The sequence below is a fragment of the Limanda limanda genome, chromosome 19 (assembly GCF_963576545.1).
Source record: "Limanda limanda chromosome 19, fLimLim1.1, whole genome shotgun sequence".
NCBI lineage: Eukaryota > Metazoa > Chordata > Actinopteri > Pleuronectiformes > Pleuronectidae > Limanda > Limanda limanda.
Genome location: NC_083654.1, coordinates 5,205,799 through 5,226,401, shown reverse-complemented (window position 1 = coordinate 5,226,401; position 20,603 = coordinate 5,205,799). Strand labels below are relative to the sequence as shown.

At 42.2% G+C, this 20,603-nt stretch overlaps 1 protein-coding gene across 1 annotated transcript; it reads right to left on the bottom strand.

Annotated features, from left to right (window-relative positions):
* Window positions 1-266: 266 nt before the first annotated feature.
* kcng2 (potassium voltage-gated channel, subfamily G, member 2) lies at window positions 267-19,939 on the bottom strand. Its single transcript, XM_061093248.1, has 2 exons — window positions 19,166-19,939; window positions 267-1,094 (listed from the first exon to the last, which is right to left on the bottom strand). Exons 1-2 carry the CDS (start codon window positions 19,937-19,939, stop codon window positions 267-269), a joined length of 1,602 nt encoding a protein of 533 aa, XP_060949231.1.
* Window positions 19,940-20,603: the final 664 nt, after the last annotated feature.

The following is a 20,603-nucleotide window of genomic DNA, read 5'->3' as shown; positions in this document are numbered from 1 at the left end:
CGCAGTCAGCCAGAGTACTGTCTCTATCAGTTTGTCAATATCATAAGAATTGAGTTGTTTAATCATGAATATTGCATCGTCCTCCATCTTTAAAAGTCAGACCTCTGCAGCTCTGTAAAATCCAGGAAACTCAGATACACTGATCAAAGCAGAGAGCTGAAGCTCCAGAGGAAAAAATCCTGCTGCTGTCATCTTTGAAGTCCCAGCGCAGGGTGTCACATCCTCCCAGGCTGCTGCTTGAACATATAGACAGACAGTCAGAGAAGCTAAGTTTTCATAGGTGCTCTGATCTCAGCAGCCCTGTGAGCAGCCAAGGACTTTCTCCGCTGCATGGATGAGGCGGCGGCCTCCGTGATGCCGTGGTAGCTGTCCGTCTCCTGAGAGTCCTCGCTGTTCTGGGACTTGGTGCTGTCCTGTGAGTCTGGCTTCTGCCTCGATGCCCGGTTCTGCTCCTCCTTCAGCTCTATGTAGGAGCGAGAAAAGGTGTGAAAGATGGACGTGACAGGGAAGGCCATGAGGAGAATGCCACTGAGGATGCTGCTGAGCGCCACCACCTGGCCAGGGATGCTTCTGGGCACCATGTCTCCGTAGCCCACCGTGGTCATGGAGATGACGGCCCACCAGTAGCTCCCGGGGATGCTGGTGAACTCCTGCTTGGCGCCCAATTCGCTTTCGGCTAGGAACACCAGTGGGGAGAAAAGGGCCATGGCCACGCACAGGAACAGCAGCAACAGGCCAAACTCGCGTGTACACCTCCTCACTGTCAGGCCAAGGGTCTGCAAACCCAAGGAATGTCGGGCCAACCTCATCACGTAAAAGATCCGCAGAGCTCGCAGGACTCTGAGGACTAGGCCCACCTTCTCCAGGTAGTTGTTCCCTGACCCCACAGGTTTGCCTCCCACCGACAGAGAGTCCACGATGAGGGTGATGTAGTAGGGGAGGATGGCCACCACGTCGATGACGTTTAGAGGCGTGCGCAGGAACCCACACTTGCTCGGCGCCTGAATGAATCTCAGCAGGAACTCCAGGGAGAACCAGGCCACGCACACCGTCTCCAGCACGAAGATATTATAGCACCTCTGGGAGCACTCACCCTGCGGAGAAGAAAAAAAGAAGCACATCAAGACATACATCTTTTGGGCTGTATTACATTATGCTGCAACGATGACAACTGCAAAAGCACTAAATAAATAAATAGGACACAGAGGTGCAGAGTGAAGTCAGTAATTAAGAGTCTGTTTCAAAGCCTATTTGATTTGTGGGCTCGGCATTGACAGCAGAGGTTTGGTGCGTTTGATCTCAAAGCCAAACGGTGAGTTTATTCTCTCACAGAACAAAACACGACAGAGAAGGTGCTGAAAGATTCACGGAGCATAAAACCGAGGCTTTGATTATCTCATCCAGTAAACGTCTCACACATCAAACCGGAGCGATCAAGAGGTGAACGCCGTGTGAGCCCCACATGAGCTGTGCTGTGGATTCTTAAAGCCACAGCGGAAAAATATTCTCTCCGTTACTCTTTTAATTATGATGTTTCTTTTATTAAGACTGCTGTAATAGGATTCATAAATATTTGAAAAATATGATTATAAGAGATTACATGGTTATTAAGAAAAAGTCTCCCCTGGAGGAGACTGGGGGAAAAAGCATTAGAATTGACTTTTCTTTTTCTCTGCATTTACTTCAGGGTAATTAATGACTAGTCTGCCACTGGTAATTAACATGGAATTCTCCTCCTCTTCCTCCATCAGCAGGTTACCGTTGTCAAACTCCCCTTCACAACAGGAAACAACAGCATGTGCAGGTTCTGTGATATTGGGTTGTTAAATTACTGCAAGATCAACATGCAGCTACTGAATAACCTGTGGTTTTATCTCCTGGGGCACAAATTAATGATTCTTAATCTGTAAAAGTCTTTTAGTGTCTTTTATGGCCTTTTCTTTTGCAGGGAATTAGCCATTTTATTGACAATGATCACCTCCTCTATTGCAAATTGGACTTATTGCCGCCAAAGAGGACTGTAAAGATACATACTGTACATACATGACCAAAAAATGTTTATCGTTTATTTGCAGGATAATTAGGGGTAGATTTATAAAAAAAATGGGGAAATTAGAATAAGACCTCTGTGGTTGTATGCCTTCACCAAACAGTAAATATTCAGGCTACATACTTTTTCTTCAGACTCATATTAGGTCGCCTTGACTTTTCACCTTTGAGCAATAAATTCAAATCACCTTCCAATTCCAAGTGACAACTGGTCATAATTTTAAGAAATTCATGTCAAAGAGGCCAAAAATATGGTTTGTAAGGCAACCATGACCTTGACCTTTGACCTTTGAACACCCAAATCTAATCATGTATTCCGTGAGTCTAAGTGAATATTTGTAAGGATTCTCTGTAGGCCTTGTTACAATAACACATTCACAAGGCAAAACAATTATTTTTGTCGAACAGTGCTCTTGACCTTTGACCACCATCATCGTATCAGTTAAACCTTGAATCCGAGTGAACGTTTGTTGTAAATTTGAAGAAATTCCCTCAATGTATTCTTGAGGTTTGTTATTCACAAAAGTTAGACGGACGGACAAACTGGAAACATTTACATCTTTGCTTATTGGAATATCATGTTAAATATCTATTACTTAACCATCTTCAGTGTTGGGAAGGATACTTTCAAAACGTATTCCGTTACAGAATACAGAATACATGCCCAAAAATGTAATCTGTAACGTATTCCATTCCATTAACTAATCTGAGTAACGTATTCTGAATACTTGGAATACTTCCGGTTTGTATTGCATTTTTTAAGTGTATGATTGCGGCGTTGTTATAGTCAGTGGAGCAGCAGCAGTTTAAACTCTCTCTCCACCGATGCGGCGGGCCAGCTTGACGTCCGGCTCCCATCAACTGCCACCTCTGTGCCGGTCCCACCGGAGACTGAAGGACCCCCCCCCCCCTCTGCGCCAAGGCTGCCTCGCGCCGTGCTACGATCGTTTCGGCGTCGGGTCTATTTTTTGCGCTTGACGCGAGCGTATCGCTCCAGGAAACACACTGAAAAATTATTTGAAACGATATTGATGACATATTTTATATGATATAAATGATAAAGCATGCATCCCATAGTTTGTATTCCCCTTCTGTTGTCCTGGAGTTTTAAATTTACCAATTTGACCGATCAAATTATTAAATGCCCCTCTCCATACAGACACAGAAGCAGTCATAAAGATAAAAAGGGGGGGGGGGGGGGGAATACGTAATTTACCCTCCACACCCGACATTGAACGGAGCAAACAGCGGAGAAGTTCTTGAAGATGGATGACATTAAATTGGGACGCTGTTGCAGTTAATGTTGGAGCAACAAGTGACCATATGCTTTTATACTTCTGGGTCAACGGGTGATATTATTTTAGCGTCGCTTCAGCGTCCGGTGTGAACCCGGCGTGCCTCGCTGGCCTCCTGCAGAGCCATGACAGTGGAGCTCTGGGAGCGCAGGTCGGTCTTCTCTCACCAGGCGCTGGAAGGGCAGCTTGCGGATCAGCAGCTCCGTAGATTTCTGGTAGCGACGGAACTCTCTCAGAGCCTCGGTCCCGGGCCTGTAACGGTCCCGAGCCGGTCGAGGTGAGGCTTCCTCACGCCGCCGGGGTCCGGGCGCTCTTACGGCAGCCCTGGTCTCCAGCTGCTTCCTGGGGGCTTTGCGCCGGTGGATTTACGAGACAGTGATTAAACTCGTGAAACAGAGAAGTACCGTCATGTAATCCACTGATTTCAACAATGTAACTGTATTCTGAATACCATCTATTTAATTTGTAACTGTAACGGAATACAGTTACTCATAATTTGTATTCTAAATACGTAACGCCGTTACATGTATTCCGTTACTCCCCAACACTGACCATCTTGAATACATTACATGTAATTTGGCAGACACTTTTATCCAAGGCGCCTTACAGTTAGTGTATTCAACATCTATGAGGGGCCATTTAGGGGTTCAGTATCTTGCCCAAGAACACTTCGGCATGCAGATGGAGAAGACGGAGGATTAAACCGACGACCTTCTGGTTGGAGGACAACCACTCTAACCCCTGAGCCACAGGCGGAATACTTAGTTCCCTGCTGCGTGACGTGAGAGAGAGATGGGGATTACCTCTAAAAGCACCATGGCTGTAAAGCTTCTCTGCAGGTGTGAAAGTGCACAACCGTGAATATTTAAGCAAACCATTCCCCTTAGTTATTTGCTCAGTCAACAGCTCTGATCCCCAGAGACATCATTCCAACAGGCCGCCTGCACAGGAAAGAAATCCTCTTGGAGTCAGTCTCATGCATTTTTAAGGGTATACACTCACTTAGCTTTGCACATTGCACAGTTTTTTGCCCTTGAGACATCAAACTTGCTAAACCCACTAGGGACCATGTAAATCACTGATCGGCAAAGCTGGAGTTGCAGTCTTTCACACGGCTACGGCTACAAACTGTAAGGTCGCAATTAAAATGAGAGAAATTGGTAATAATATTGTGTATAGGGACTTCAATCTGCCAATCACTTTTTGTACGGTGGGTCTTTAGCAATGCCACCATAACTAATTTTATCTGACAGTGAGGCAGTCTTCCTTTCATACCCAGGCTTCAGTAAACATGATGAACTATATTCAATTTGAAGTGTGTTCTGACGCTGGATGTCAAAGTGCTGTATAGTCACCTCAGAGCAGCTTATAAACCTTCAAACTTGTGGTTCCAACTGGTTTTGCACATAATAATTTCATAAAACTCAAAAGCAAACAAAGTTTAAAAGTGGAGTCTTGAGCAGCAGACATGTCCAGAGACTACTAGCAGCAGACGCCAGAGACCTGCAGGGCAACAGTGCTTAATGACCCAACACTGACCTTTGTCTCTAGCTGTGACTGAAAGTACAATTGATTCATTGGAGTAGGGGCTTGTGGATTTGTTGGACTGTTGTGTTGGACTAGTGTATAGCAGCAAAGCCCAATAACTGTTTTTTTGGAGAATATAAGGCAAAAAAAAGTTGTCTACCCATAAAAACGGGACACAATTGAAAGTGTAAAGTGCAAAAAAATGTTTTGCATTAGAAATGTCTTTGTGAGAGCTGGTCAGGAAAAATATGCACTGCAGTATTTTGCCTACACCTACACTGTTTATGTCCTATATGGGGCTCACCTGGGTATCTTTCATGAAGGCAAGATGTTGCCTCTCCAAAATAAACAAAATACTGATGTTTACATTTGGATTTCAACAATCAGGAATAAGTTCTTTCCACAAAGTTTTTTTCCAGGTGTAAAGTGTTGTATGTTGTAAAGAATTACATGACTTGATTATTCGTTTAACCTAATTTGTAAATCAAGTAAGTGCTGCTATTCAGACCACCTCATTATCAAAGACAGAATGACAGTAATAACATTTTTGAATATGATTGGTGCATATACATTTATTTTAAAAAACATCCCTCTGCATACTTCATGTCGGCTTCTAATGTTGTCACCATGTGCAAACCCAATACACTGATGGATACCTTTACTGAATTGATAATGTACCTGTCATACCAATGTCTGGAGCAGATCTGCAACCCTGGACCAGCCCTCCGAAAGCCTCACAGAGCCGACGCTCTCAGCAGCCTCACAATACTGCGTTTTACTTTATTAAAGTTTACAGAAGTTCCAAGCAATCAATGTGTAATAAGAAAGTAAAAAATGAAAAATAACTGATGTGCTGTTTGTTGCTGTTCTACCTGGGAAAAAGAAAAGGCAAAAAGCCTGGCTTTGTCCCAGGGGCCAAATTTGAAATGCCTCCACATCTAGATCTCATGGTTTATAGGAACAATTGAGGTTTCATGCTTTAGTCATAAATTGCGAAATACCTTTCATGAATGTAAACGTGCACCTGCATTTGGAAATACACAGAACCCAACACACAATCCATGAAGTTACACACACGGGTAACCCAGGAAAATAAAAGGTGAAAAACTTTACATTTATATGAGTTGTGATCAAGTGAGACAGATGACTGGGCTGAAAAGCAGCTGGAAAACTTTATTTATAAACACATTGTGACCTTAACACCAGGCTGAACATAAGAGTGTAGTTCTCTAACATTTTCACTAGTTGTTATGTTATGTATATTCATAAACTGTGTCATTTCAAAATACAATAATATGATGAGAAAATGTGATTTACTGAATCACACAGATTCATTTATATAAGTAATAGGGAACTCCACAGACCCCTGGCCAGTTGCTAACCTAACTAAGCCTTAACTTTGGGCCCATACTCTTATTTTGGCATGTGTAATAATACAGTGACTACAATGGAACTCAGTACAGAGTGCAAACCTTTGACAAGGCCCAACAGTCCCTTTCAATTGAAACAACCTGCACCGAACCTTTTTTATCAAGAGCTATTATTATTCACTGGTGAATCAATGAAAAGGTCAAAAAACGCTTTTCTGACAAGCAGGTAACAAGATTACAGATTGTAAAGTTTCAGTTTGAGATAACCTTCAGCAAATTTGTACCAGAAGTTTAGAAACAAAGATTTTGTTCTGCTCGTATTTTCTCTTCTAGGAATGCCAAAAATATTCTTATAGTTTATACAATGTTCTTATTATCCCAAGGAATGCAAATGTCATCTCAATTATGTAAGTATATTGTCTGTTTTCTTACTCTTTTTTGCCCAACTGATGTTACACATCTGTTACTTGTGCGAGTCTAGATTGCTCTTGATCTGTGGTGTCAGTCGATCACTGAATCGTCACGCTCCTGTTGCCAACCTTTTTGGGATGTGCAGAAGTATTTTTTCCGCTTATCATTTTTCCTTCTCGAACCACAGCACATGGCGCTGTTGAAGCTTCCTGTGCTGTTGCAGCACGACGCTCCGAATGTGAGGTAGAAATATTCTAACCACATGCTGTCATCTCAGAAAGAAGATGTGAAAGCCAAAACACATACATTTGTTACCGTCCAAGTCCTGCCGGAGCTCACTAATTTCCACATGGTGAACAGTATGTTTCACAGGTCTCCTGTCACTCTGCTCCACGACATTTTGCAACTGATACCGTCCCTTTTCCTTGAATCTGAGTGCATTTGTATTGTTCTCCGTCAGAGGCTTTCTGGCTGAGTGCATTTTCCACTCCCTCCCTGTTCGCTCTCCGCCCGGCACAGCCTCGGATGTGCACAGAACCACGGAGGATCAAACTAAAAAGCACGCAATTATACGTCTCAGCGATCAGGGGACTCTGACCCTGTCACAGCTGAAGACAAGCATGCAAAGCAAACAGTGCAGGAAGCGACAGCTCACCTCTGATCCCTGCTGATAAGTTGGTGTGGGAGTAATTCAATATACAGGCGGATTTCAGATACAGCGCCGGGTCTGATTTTGAGCGGCCTTCGACACGCCCAGGCTTTTAATAGATTTATTTACCACTTGTTTGTTCACATCAAAGGGCTCTACTGTGTGCACATGCTGTCTATGTACTTATTCTGCCGCCCGTACTGTGGCTCAACATACACCATCTTTTTAAAATACAAAACTCTGATGACTGCACTAGAACCTGAGTGTGTAAGAATCTTCAGGATTCAAGCCCGGAAAAGAGTATTTCCATTCACAAGATAAAATATGAAATCAAAGATTTAGCACTTGGTTGTGTCTTTTTATCTTATGAATTCATGACGAGGAAATAGCTGCGCTTGTTTTAAAAATACAGGCATTTGCTGTTGTTATCATTGGAGGTTCTTGCATGTGAAGTGATAAGCTGCTGGGCAAGTTGTGTTCAGTCATAAATATTTAAATAGACTGATACCAGTTGGATAAAGGACGAAATGGGCTCTATTACCGAGCAGATGATGCCACCATTGAGTTAAAGTCATTCTAGTCCTGCTTCTTTCATGTATAGATATCTGACTCATTGGCTCTGATGCTTCAGAATAGGCTATGCTTTGGCACAGGCTTATTACCGATATGTCAAATGGAAATTTATAACACTTCACAAACTAGCAGCTGAGTGGCGCCTAAAGAGAAGTACTTTGTGTTATCTGACTGTGTGTGTCGTTGCTCTGAGTGGCCACACAGGGAGCAGCATCAAAATCCAGCCAGTATAGAGAGAGAGGGGTAGAGAACACAAACGGGAGACCCTGAGAGATGAGATGAAGCCCTGCTGAGTCTCTGCTGGTAAATCATGGTGTGAAATGAGTGCGAATGTCAAATGATTGTCAGTTTCATTAAATTCGAGAAATGAACAGGAACAGCCCCCTGCAGCTATTTGACTGTCCGACACGCACTTCTGAGGGAGCACACTGGCTGTGGAAGCGTCTGCAGACTCGCTAGTCCTGGTCCAGTTCTCCTCATCCACTGCATGAAGCTTTACTCCTGGCATCGACTAAACCCTGAATTTCATATATATAAAAACCCTTTCACAGCCTTAAAATGGCTTAGATGTAACTCTACACCTTTGCCTCATTTATAATGGCAGATCTATGAATATGCAAATCAGACACCTCCATCTCCACCCACCCCTCAGCCACTCGCCTGCAGCTGCAACTCTGCTCGTCAAACACACACAAACCTCCGCTTGCTTTCTGTTTTGAGAATTAGGGCAACTTAAAGCGAAAAAAAATATTCTCTTCATACTATGCCATTATTCTCGAAATCTCAAGAAAATTTGTTCCTTTAAAATAGCCCTTTACTCCGTCATAGCTACGGCACATTACACAACTAGTGGTAAAAAAAATTGTAATTCATGCATGCTGTACATGTGCACAAAGAAAGCTGAATCTCATGACAAGAAAAAACTATTTTATGTAGTAATAGGTAAGTAATAGTAATAGATTACAGGTGCCTTCAGCTTGACCACATTATCAAATAGCTAATGTGGTGCTACCGTCGGTCCAAATCGACTGCTGGTAAATACCTTCTTCAACTAACTTAGTACGATACTAATAATAAGCTACACTAATAACCTAGATAATTGATGGAAAGCACTACTTTGAGCCTTAGGGGAGGTATTTTCTCTCAGGGCGCCATTCTAGTTACCTGCAATAATTTAGCACAGCTGAAAATGTTGTTATTAATATAAAAATGTTAGCTGCTATTGTTTGTCACTGTCATAACAATGGTTGGCTGCTGATGACGTAGTAGGTGGTGTCCCAGTTCCTAGGGAATAACTCCCTTTTGGCTCCGTTTGGAATGGGACCCTCCCAGCGAAGGGCTCCTCATATCAAGGGGGAGGGCCAAGAGAGAGGAATTGGGACAGGGCATAGTCTCCAATAGGATTGACTGTCTATTTTCAACCCTATGACAGACTGATGACCTGCCAATGATATATCCTGCTTACCAAATGCATGATGGGAAAAATTCTCCCAAATCTTTAAAATCCCAAAAATCTGTGAGACTGACAGTTGGGTTTGAGATAATTACAAGTAACCAGGATGTCTGAGGCCACAAATTCTGACAAACAATATCAATAGTAATCTCAATTCCTCTTTGCTTGTATGATCACGATGCTGAATCTTAATTAGATAAGCAGGTTAATAATCACATAAACATGATTTCTTTGTCTAGAACTTTTTAACGGTTTTAATAAACTTAGCACTTCCACCAGAGCTGCTGAAATTGACCAAACTGTTTAATCATTTTGTAAATTTATTTATTTTTCAATAGTCAGGAAACACTGCTATAACTCACAGTCGGAGCATTGGCCTCGACCCAACAGTTTTTCTGCTTGTCAATGTGTATTTATTACAGACAGGGCATTGGGGAGGTTAGGAGACCTCTACAGTAGGGATGAGTATTGATAAGATTTTAACGATTCCGATTCCTTATCGATTCCTGCTTATCGATTCGATTCCTTATCGATTCTCTTATCGATTCTTTTTGGGCAAGGGGGGGAAAAAAGAGCACAAACGGGTTTATTTACATTAATTTTCTTTTATATAATTTTCTATAATGATGCACACCATATACAGTATGTATACATAAACATTTAAATTTTTTAAATATCCAAAAACATTCACGTATTCCTCTTGAACTAAAGATAAACCTGACATTCTTCTGTAGAAATTACGATAAAATAAAACGTATATAACTTAAATAAAACTTACTCTGTTTAATTTAAACATGTTACTAGAAACTACAATGCTCCTTCCTTTTTTAAAAAGGGTATATGAAAACTGAGCTGCCAAAAATTAAACTAGCAGTGGCAAATACCATCAAGTCTGCACCAGCAATTGTAATCAACAAAATCAACAATTCTTGTGCAGAAAAATAAGCATGTCTGCTTTCTCCGGAAGGATACGGGATCTCTCAGGACTAATTGTGTCTCCAGCCGTGGAGAACACTCTCTCAGATGGGGTGGAGGATGCCTGAACACAGATAGGACTCAGCTAGACCTGACAGCAGGGGTAAAGTGTGTCTCTGGTCCCACTACCAAAGGGTGGCGTTATTCGTAGAGGGGATGGAGGGCAGACTTCTGTACAGCTGGACCTCTTGATGCACTCTCTGGGCCATGGACTCAGGGAGCTGTTGTTGTTGCAGGGACTGCGACGTTACCGACGAGCGAAGCCGCAGTAGCCGGCGAGCTACTGCGGGTTGCCGCCGAGCGACGCCGCAGTAGCCGCCGAGCTACTCCGGGTTGCCGCCATGACATGTTCGAGCATGCGCAACGGCACAGGGAACCGTTAGCAGAATCGTTAAAGAATTTCGCTAACGATTCCAAGGAATTGGTTCACTGGGAACCGGTTCTAAACAAGAACCGGTTCTCGATTCCCATCCCTACTCTACAGCCACTGTTTTTTTTGTTCTGAGCTGCTAAAATGTTCTTTCAAGCTGTAATACACACGTTTTAGCACCTTTCCGAATTCTGCTCCCTCTGAAAAATAATACACATTTAGCTCCTTAATGCACCAATGTTACCTGTAACTCGTGCTCTGCTAAAAGCTTGTGATGTGTATCTGCCCTCCTGGACAAACATAATGCATTGTTCTGTGTGTATGCCTGATAATGGTTATAGCTAAATGGTAGGTCATCCACTCCAAGCTGCAACAATAGGTTCAGAGTCTGTTACACTGTAAACCCAAACATGGTTATTAATCCTCTTCTCTGCTGCCGTGACAACCCAAATCCCCCATGGGAGCTATTAAAATTCAATCTAATCTATCCTAATCTAAAGTACCATCAATATTGATGGCTGTTGACTGAGTAGTGTGTGCTCTCACCCTCATGGTAAAATACACCTCTGTAAAAGGCAATGGAAATTAAGTCAACACATCCATTAAGTAACGGTTATCTGGTTTCAACACCTCGTTTTGGTTCTTTATGTTTTCATAAATTTGCACGAGGTGTTTTTAATTCAACGTGATTTAGGCTACATCCTCACATGCCTGAAATTTCATATCACGTGACCACTCATAAACTGGGCATACGCGTGCTGGTGTACAGAGATTGCTCAGATAATATCTCATCTCCTACACATGTTAACGGTTGTATTATTGTAAATGCAGTATTTAAATGCACAGCAGACAGCTATTAGCAAAGACAACAGGATCAGCAACGATTGTTATTCACTATCCATGTTGTGTTCTACATTGGTAGTCGAAACTAATGCCGGTGTTTTTTTTCCTGAAGAGGGTCATGTGATAGGAGCCCGACGAATCAGAAAAAGGTTACGTAGTGACAGAAAAGTCCCCATCAGCAAATACTTGTGTCTACGCTATTGTTCCCAAATAGCTCAATTCCTGCCAGTCCAGACTAAAATGCTGCGCCAATGTTTTTGAAGCAAAACGGGCCCAGCAGCGTTTCCATACTTTCTATCTTTAGTGGTTCAAAAACGTACTTTGAACACCAGGCTTATCCATTGGAGAGTGGATGTACTTTCAATCTAAAAGCATGGATGCAGTTTGGAAAGTTTTAACAATAACTATATTAATAAGTCTGTACTGGCTGTTTTTATTTCAAAGTGATTAAGCTGCTAATTTGTTCCAAACAACTCTCACTGTTACAGTACAGAGCCATCAACATGTATGAGCCAGCTTGCTACTGGATCTCAATTGGCCTGAAAATGATTCAAGTCAAAAAAGAACATTTTGAATAATATCCCACCAAATCAAGAACATTTGGACTTCAGTTGAAAGCTCAGTCTCCCGGCGCCCAAACTCCTTTACATGTTTTTGATTGGATTTTGGCACAGCTGTACCCCCACATCCCCGGAGAATCATCATTCAATATCCTTCATCTTTCCCACACAGCAAAGTGCTTCCTTTGTGGTTGCATTGGGGAAAAAATATTTCCAAATATTGCATTTTGCTGGAAATTGTTTGAGTTAATGGCAGACTACTCTAACCGAAAATGTTTACTAATGCAAACCCTTCGATGGTAACAGGAGACGCATTTTCGAGAATCTCAGTCAATGCCTCTTCATGTGTTGAGAGGCTGTTCAGCTGGGTGTGCGTTCAGCTCTGCAGGCACAACTGGAGCACTTTTCTGTTTGCAGTTACCAAAGGACGGGAGAGGAACATTATTTCCCCTCTTTTAGTCTCAGTTTTTGTAGTTTCTTAATTAAACTTGAATCCAAATTGCAACACATCAGTCTGTTAAATCTTAAGGAAGAAAGAGAGAGAACTGAGGCAATGAAAGCTGCAAGTTATTTATCTCAGGATTGGAATTGGATAACAACCACATGAAATATGTAACTTATGTACAATATTTAACTTTTATGCACAATAAGCAGCAAAACGGTGATGAATAATTGTGATCAAATATGAGTAACCGCTCGAAACAATGGAGAGACAAAAAAGCCAACTCAGATGGATAAGACGCATTTAAAAGGCAACCAAGTACTGCAGTTGGTGAGAGCTCTTGGACTCAACTCATACAATTAGTGTGCAAGAAGAAAGCCAATAGTGAGTTAACATCTTATACTCATTGGTATTTTTATGGGCTGGGATGACTATTTGGATCCCATTCACATTATATTGAAATAAATTATTCAGTGGTGATTCAAAAACATATTGATTGGGCTAAATACAGGTTTAAAGCACCCACAGAAATACCCTCCATGTTAGATTGGTTATTCAATGCACTATTGGACAGCTCAGTACAGTAAGCTAATGTAGTTTTTTTTATTCGATTGTAAATATGAAAATATTGCTGATACTGTGTAGTTGAGCAACTTTTAGCTTATTTTGATTGACATATTAGCTTGTCCATCTTTTCCTGTTTTTGTTGAATGCTATACCAATATTTTAGCAATAGCTTAAACCATATTATATTGTGTCACATTTACTCATCACTCCATCTCTGTACATCATCTATCACATTTTGAAGCTGACAGCAGAGAAGGTTTGCTGGAGTTCTAGTGTAAAACAATATTCCCACAGGGGTTTTACGGGTTGTACAGGAGAGAAATCACTCCACGACTCACTGGGAATCATTCACCAAACACTGGATGAGAAACACAAATTATCACCACAGTGATGGATTGCACTTTTCTCTGAGCATGAACAGCAGTATGTCAACTCACAGTCAGGACAGATGAGTGCACCTCCTATTTTCAGCCTAGATGAAGACAAAATTCTCTCTCATTTCTTAGAGCATTTGCACACATTTGTCTCCCGTCTGTCCACATCCTGTCCCTTCCCCTGCGATGATATATGGCTACGGTAGCGGTGTACTTTAAACTGGCTGGGATTAATGTCAGAATGGATTGTTTGCGGCTGTGGGGCTTGAGGAGAGTCACTGAAAGGTTAGATCCATGGCCGGGGCTGTAGCGGGAGATAAATGGGACAAGAACACTGTTTTCAAAGATGCTTATGTGAATAGAGTAAGCAATCCTGAGGGAAGACATTGACAAAACACTTGAAATGTTTAATCCCCTATTCATCCGTGTGAATGGGGGGCCATAAAAAGTGAAATGCAATATGCAGCAGCTTCATTTTATATTTAGCTTATCTGTGAGAGAAAGAAAAGGGGCGAGAAAGGTCTCTCGGCCAATGAGTGCTTCTCTAAGAGCCACATTAGATTAGAAAGACGGACTAAGTGCCTTCATTGCAGGCAGCTCCGCGAAAACTGCTGGTTTCTGCTTGAACTTTCCTCCGGCTCGTGTGACCAAACACACATAAGTGGCCATTTCCTGCATTTAAAGTGTGTTGACCTCATGCTTCCTGGTACATGTTTGACAGCTCCATAACACGGCTTAATTTACAGGCAAATAAAAAATGTTAAATTGCTTCTCGGCTGGGACTAATCTTTGTCAAGGGATCCTAGTTTGGGCAGGTTGTCATAACTGGTAAGGCACAGCGGGTAGAATGCATCAACTCTTCCACATGTAAGGCGCTTAAACAGAGAAGTTTGTAAATACTGCTGGCCCAGTTTTAGTTTGAAAACTATGGTTATGCGTTGTAGTCTGGACAAGCAGAGACTGAGATGTTTAGAGACGATGAAATAGAAACTCACAACCGCTTGCTGATTGGGTCTTTTCAGTCACAACGTAGCCTCTGCTGATTGGTCAGGTTCCTATAACCAAGACCCTCTTGTGATAGAAAACAATTGGCATTAGCCTTGGCTACCAAAAATGAACGCAACTTTGATAATCGATTACAAGCGTAGCTGATCCTCTTTTCTGACAGCTGTTAAACACTGCATTTTAATTTCCACCATTGCTGCTTCTCGTCTGTAGCCCAGCTCTGTTTGCAACTATCAACCAAATGCTTCCTGTGTACACTGTCACGTGCATTCCCAGTGTACGTTAGTGTTCACGTGATATGCATTTTTAGGCATGTTAGTATGAACAGGGATTTAAACAGATACTGAGCCCAAACGCTCATGTGGAGAGAGATGGTTTTAGATCAAAAATGCTGTTTTCAGATAAAAACACAGTGGTATGGATGTAGATCCAGTGTGTGCTACTTGCCCAGCACCCACAGCAGACACAGTCAACATTGAGCTGGTGAATGTATTCTAGTATTTTACAGTTAATCAGTTCGGCTGTTTCCCTCGAGAGCTGGTAAAGACCAACACAGAAAGAGTTCAAGTTCCTTTTTGGTTGTTTATTGTTAGTGTATGGGGCAGTTCAGATGTAGCATCTAAAATTGCACGGAAAACACTGGCAGTGCCACTTTCATCCTTTTATCCAACACACTTGGGAGACTGTGCTACTGTTGCTGTTATTAAGCAGCCAAAATCACTTGTCCAATTAAGTCTCACGGACTGTAAAAACTTAACCTTGACAACAAAGACGGAATGGATTTTTCAGCTCTGCTGCCCAACATGTCTGTGGAAAATAAAATAGAACCTACCCTCATCTCGGTGGTTTATCTTCATCAAACTGATCCAGGAGCTTTGTCTGGATGATGGGAGGTTCAAATCTTATTTCTAGTGGATAAAGAACAGCATAAGCTAATATTCTCTGTGCGTTACAGAAGAGCCGAAAGATCCTCTATCACAAGTGGTTTCAGGACACATTCTAATCTTAAGATGTGAACCTATGAACTTAACGCTGTCCACTTATGATCGGATCTCTCAAGTCAGATAGATTTGAACAAGATCGATGCGGCTTTCAGTTGGAGTATATGTGCATCAACATTAGAAATAACAAATCAATGTTTCCCGTTAATTACCTAGACTGTGGCAGTCAGCCATATTCTAATGTGGCCTGCCACAGTTTCAAAATTAACTCAAATAAATGCACACAGCTCATAGATAAAGTTATCTAACTTGGTGTGTGCAGCACTATTTGCTGCATGCTTGCATTGCACTATGTTCCATCATGTTTTTACTGTCCATGCAGACCTCTTATGCCTGTGAGAATGACCTTTGGGAACAGGCACCGCATTGTCGCCAAAGATTTAATTATTTCTATGGGAAACTCTGGTGAATAAATTGAAAGGCACTCCATCTGAACGACCCTAAATGAGTAACAAGGTTGCCAACTGTTTGCGACACTGTGGTGGTCACAAACACATAAATATAAAGCATTTAGTTGGGAAAAATCTATATATTTTTTAAAAGTTGGTGAAAACTAAAACAAAGCTTTAAGGGAAGTCTGTTACATTTAAGCAGCTACCAAAATAAAATGAATCCATCAGTGTTTGATTGAGTAAATGTAGTATAATAGGTAGCAAGTCAGCATTATAAAGCAACTATTATGATGTGCTTCTCTCCTCTCGTACTGCAAACACTGGAGCCATAAGTTTCTAAAACATTATAAACAAAAAGTACACAATATATATTACAGTCAGGAAATTGCCACCTGAGGAAATGATCGTCTCATTAATTACAAAAGTAAAGGGAGGATCTGTGCAGTTGTAAATGGAGGGCTATCAAAGCTAATGGACATTAGGATACTTTGTAATAGAGGAGGATGAGTGGGTGTAATTAGCAAACGCAATTCACCAGGTTGAGCTGGATTCTCTCTGTTACTTCATCCACAGCTACTTGAATGCCTTCCTTGACATTAGCAGAAGTGAAGACAGTCCAGGAAGTAGAGTCCATATATAAGTTTACAGGGCCAGGCCCAACTCCTCTCCTAACATGGTAATGAGGAGAGGAGATGCTCCACAGCCGACTCTGTCTGACACCTCGGTACACAGCATGACTGCTGGGAACATAACAGTAGGAAATCATTGGACATTTTCCTTTTGAACTATTGTGAGAGAGTTTACCTTGTCTTTTTCTGTGTTTGATTAATTTATGTGCCCACGCCCCAATTACCATCAACGTAAACAAAAGTTCAGTCACAATACTTCCAGGACAAAGTTTTCTTAAAGTGTCTCCTCCCATTAAGGGACTTTGGGATTCAAGGATGCCAATTTGTTTTAATTTACCACCTCCAGTGGCAGATTGCGGTTTGCCTCCCTTCAATTTGTAACGCTAGGTTTTTTCTCAAGGATGACACAGGGGCCTCATTATACCCATAAACCCTTGCGTTTTGGGGTTTCCTCCCCTGCTTGTTTCGGACTAGGTTCTCACTCCTAATGAACCACCACCACCTAATGTTCTCTTTGAGGACTCGCTGTTTCAGCCGTCTCTGGGTGGCTAATTGCTGCCACAATGACTGCTTCCAGCTGTCCAGGGTTTGAGGCATAGTGTCTCCTTAATCAAACCTGTTGCTGCTCTGATTCAGATAATTAAAGTTACAGATTCATACAGGCGTGAAATGGAAGATGACATAAAATGAGACTAATCTTAAAGCTGGTCCTGAATAGGCTTTTAGTCACTTTGCTTTTGTTATTTATGACCCATTTAAAGCTCACACACTTCACACTAAACACTTAAGGTCATAGCTAATATAATAAATATTTAATACTATATTTTTTCCCAATAATGCATTGTATTACATAGCTTTTTTTGCTGTTTTATGTGAATGTAAGACATCGCTGTCTCTGTTCTTAGACGTTAGAATTATCGCCTCACAGCAAAAAGGTCCTTGGTTCGAATCCCAGCATTCCTCGGGTCTATGTTTTTGGAGTATGATGAATAGAAGGTGGAGTCTTGCCCTGATATCTGCTGTCCACACCAAGCCCGAAAATATTGGCTGATGCCCCCAGAGGATAATCCGTCATTAGTAGAATGGGCTGCGAGATTATCAGCATGTTACATTACTTTGAGTCTTTTTCTGTGACTGCCATTCCTTCTCTTGATGAGATTCACTTTGAATAGAAGCTGTCTTCAATGAAACAAACCCTAATACTGATATATTTATCAAAAGCAAATACAGCTGTTTTTTGGGTGGGTTTTACATTTGGCTCCTACGATTGAGCTGCTCGTAGCTTGGTGAAGCGGCGACAGCTCCCGCTTCCCCCAGCTTTTCACTTTGGACACATTCGGGCTAGCTGTATCCACCTTCAACCAGTCTTTGTGCTAAGCTAGGCTAACCATCTACCAGCTCCACTCAGAGCTTTATAAAGTGGAAAGTTAAAGTTCATGTTAACTTCCTCATCTAACTTCCAGAATAAGAGCAGATATGTGGATCTTCCTAAATGTTAAAGTGATCCCACATTCATGACGTGTTGCCTTGTTTTTTTTTTTCCATGTTAAAAACAGTCTTTGGACTGTAATATTGAAGCCATGAACTACACAGCATTTAAAATCCATTTGTTTAAATTAAGCATCAAAGGCAACACAAACACTGTAGTGCAAAACTTAGTTTACTGGTCAGCTTGCCTTGATCAGGTTTGGGTAAACAAACCTTTAACTGTTCAGATTAAGATTTCATGGTGACATTTGCATATATCATGTTACATAACAATGTGGAGCTTATTTCAGATTCCTTTTAGCTTTTTTTCATAATTTTTCAAAGCAGGTCACAGAAAGAATTTACTGCATGGGGAAAGTATCTGTGGGATATGGCAAATACACACCATTCATTTAAATGTGTGTAAATGCGTGATTCATTCGTCGTTATGTCGTGTGTGTGCACTGCCAATTATCGCATACATGGCAGAATAACGATCTGATTTTGCTATGAAGGAATGTGCTGCTGCAACAGTGAGCGGAGTTACACAATAATGTGGCATTCAAGTGAACGGAGAGGAATCCGAGTTGTTCCCGAGCCTTCGTCTCTGTCACAATGATTTACATTACAGCGCAGGAAGACTCAGTATGTGGGCTGCTGCATCAACATAATCTGAATCCACTGTAGCAGCTGTAAAGCACACACATCCCCTGGGATGTTGTGAACGACCTCGGTTCCTTCTCTTCATAATCGTGTGTTTTGTGTAACTGCGGTGTTCCTTCTAAAAAATCTGTTTTCGTTTGATGGGTTAAGTTTTTGTTCTGCAGCTAGACACCACTGAGATTTTTTATTTCTGAAATGTTGTGTTTCTTAAAGAAAAAAGTTACAGTATAATTGCCTTTGATTTGTATTTTAATTATTCTATTTCTTGGCAGTCATACTTCAGGATATTGCACTAACTCTCTGCTTAATTGTTTTTTCTAATTGTATCCTGTCTTATACCTCCCTTCTACACAACCTTTGTTCAAGGATGGTTTCTAAATGAATTTACCTCTTCCATTGCTGAATGAATATCATTTAAAAGACATCCCAGAAACTAAATTTGGGGGAACCAGAAATGAATCTTGACATTTTTGATAATTGAAAATCTGCTAATGAGAAGAAGGTCGAGAAATGAATTGTAACTGTAACAAGAGTGCCAGAGAGAACTCACCCTCTCCTCCTCCTCCCTGAGGTCAGGCATGGTGCTGACACAAAGGGTCACAGCAGTGATGGCTACAAATATCACTGACAGACAGGCGAAGATCTTCCCTGGGATGCCAGAGTGGGGGTTCTCCACCATGTCCCTCAGTCTGTGCATGCACCCCTCCGTACGAGTCTCTTCCTGAGCCCATGAGCCTGGAGGCTGCTGGCTCTCCTCACAGGACTGCGGTGACGTGAGCTCCGTGTCCTCCTCCTCCAGCCTCTGCTGCTCCTTGACCTCCTCCTGCCTGAGCCGCAGCTTCCTGAGACAGCACCAGTCCAGGTCTTTCTCCTCCACCCCCCAGTACAGCAGTTCCTCCTGGAAGGACATGGCGCACATCTCCCTCAGGAGCCGCAGCTTTCCTGCCGCCAAGAAACTGACGATGGTGCGGAAGGCCGACGGGCTTCGGTCAAAGAAATACTCATTGCAGCTGCAGTCGTAGTCGTCACACACGTCCATGATCTCGGCCTCGTTGCTGCAGCTGCGCAGCTTCCCCAGCCTTGATAAGGGAAACTCTTCCAGCGTTGACCAGGGGATCCGGTACTTGATACCCCCTACATTGATAATGGCTGCCCCATCATCTCCACCCTGTTGGTGGGGCTGAGGGTGGAGCAGGAGCTGGGCTCGCTTGTAGAACACACCCTTGTTGGGGGTGACCTCCTGTGGGTTCTCTACATGTTTGAAGCTGAAGCTGGTGAACTGGTGCTCAGAGCTGCCTGCCAGGAAGGCCACCTCCTGGTACATCCCTGCTACTCTGATGGGGGAACCTGTCCTGTAAGTTGCGATGGGAGCACGGCCTCAGTGGGTAGGCAGGGGGACTGGGAGCTTGTCATCCATTCAGCAGCACTGCACGTCTCTGCAGGATAGGAAAAACAGATCGGTGATGAAATATTTCAGTGTCGGCCGCAATTTTAAATCAAACATCAATGTGTCATTCTCTGTTCAAGGTAACATTCCAAATTCCATCTCAAGGCTATAGTGTCTCTCAAATGTGAAATGTGGTGTTGGATGAGTGAGCAACTTCTTAAACCAGCTCCCTCCACACCTTATAGCTATTGGAATTGGGGTGAACCAATTCAATGATTTTAAATCAGCGTGTACCATAGACTGTATGTAAAGATAGATGATGTATTTTCCACTTCCTCCCACTGGTGCACAAATTAAGCCAAATGAACCCAGATATGAACGCTGCCATCTTGCCCAGATTACAACATTTGGAGCCAGAGTCAGCTCAGCAGCGATCTGGGGATGAGACATGTTATCAAGGTCCTGTGGATACATACGTTCAACATCTGAGTGAAGTAAATCTCAGCTATTTCACCTCGTTTTTATAGCATCGAATATATAATTGAAAATACACTTATAAGTACATTTTCACCTGACAAATATATCTGTATATATGCAAGAA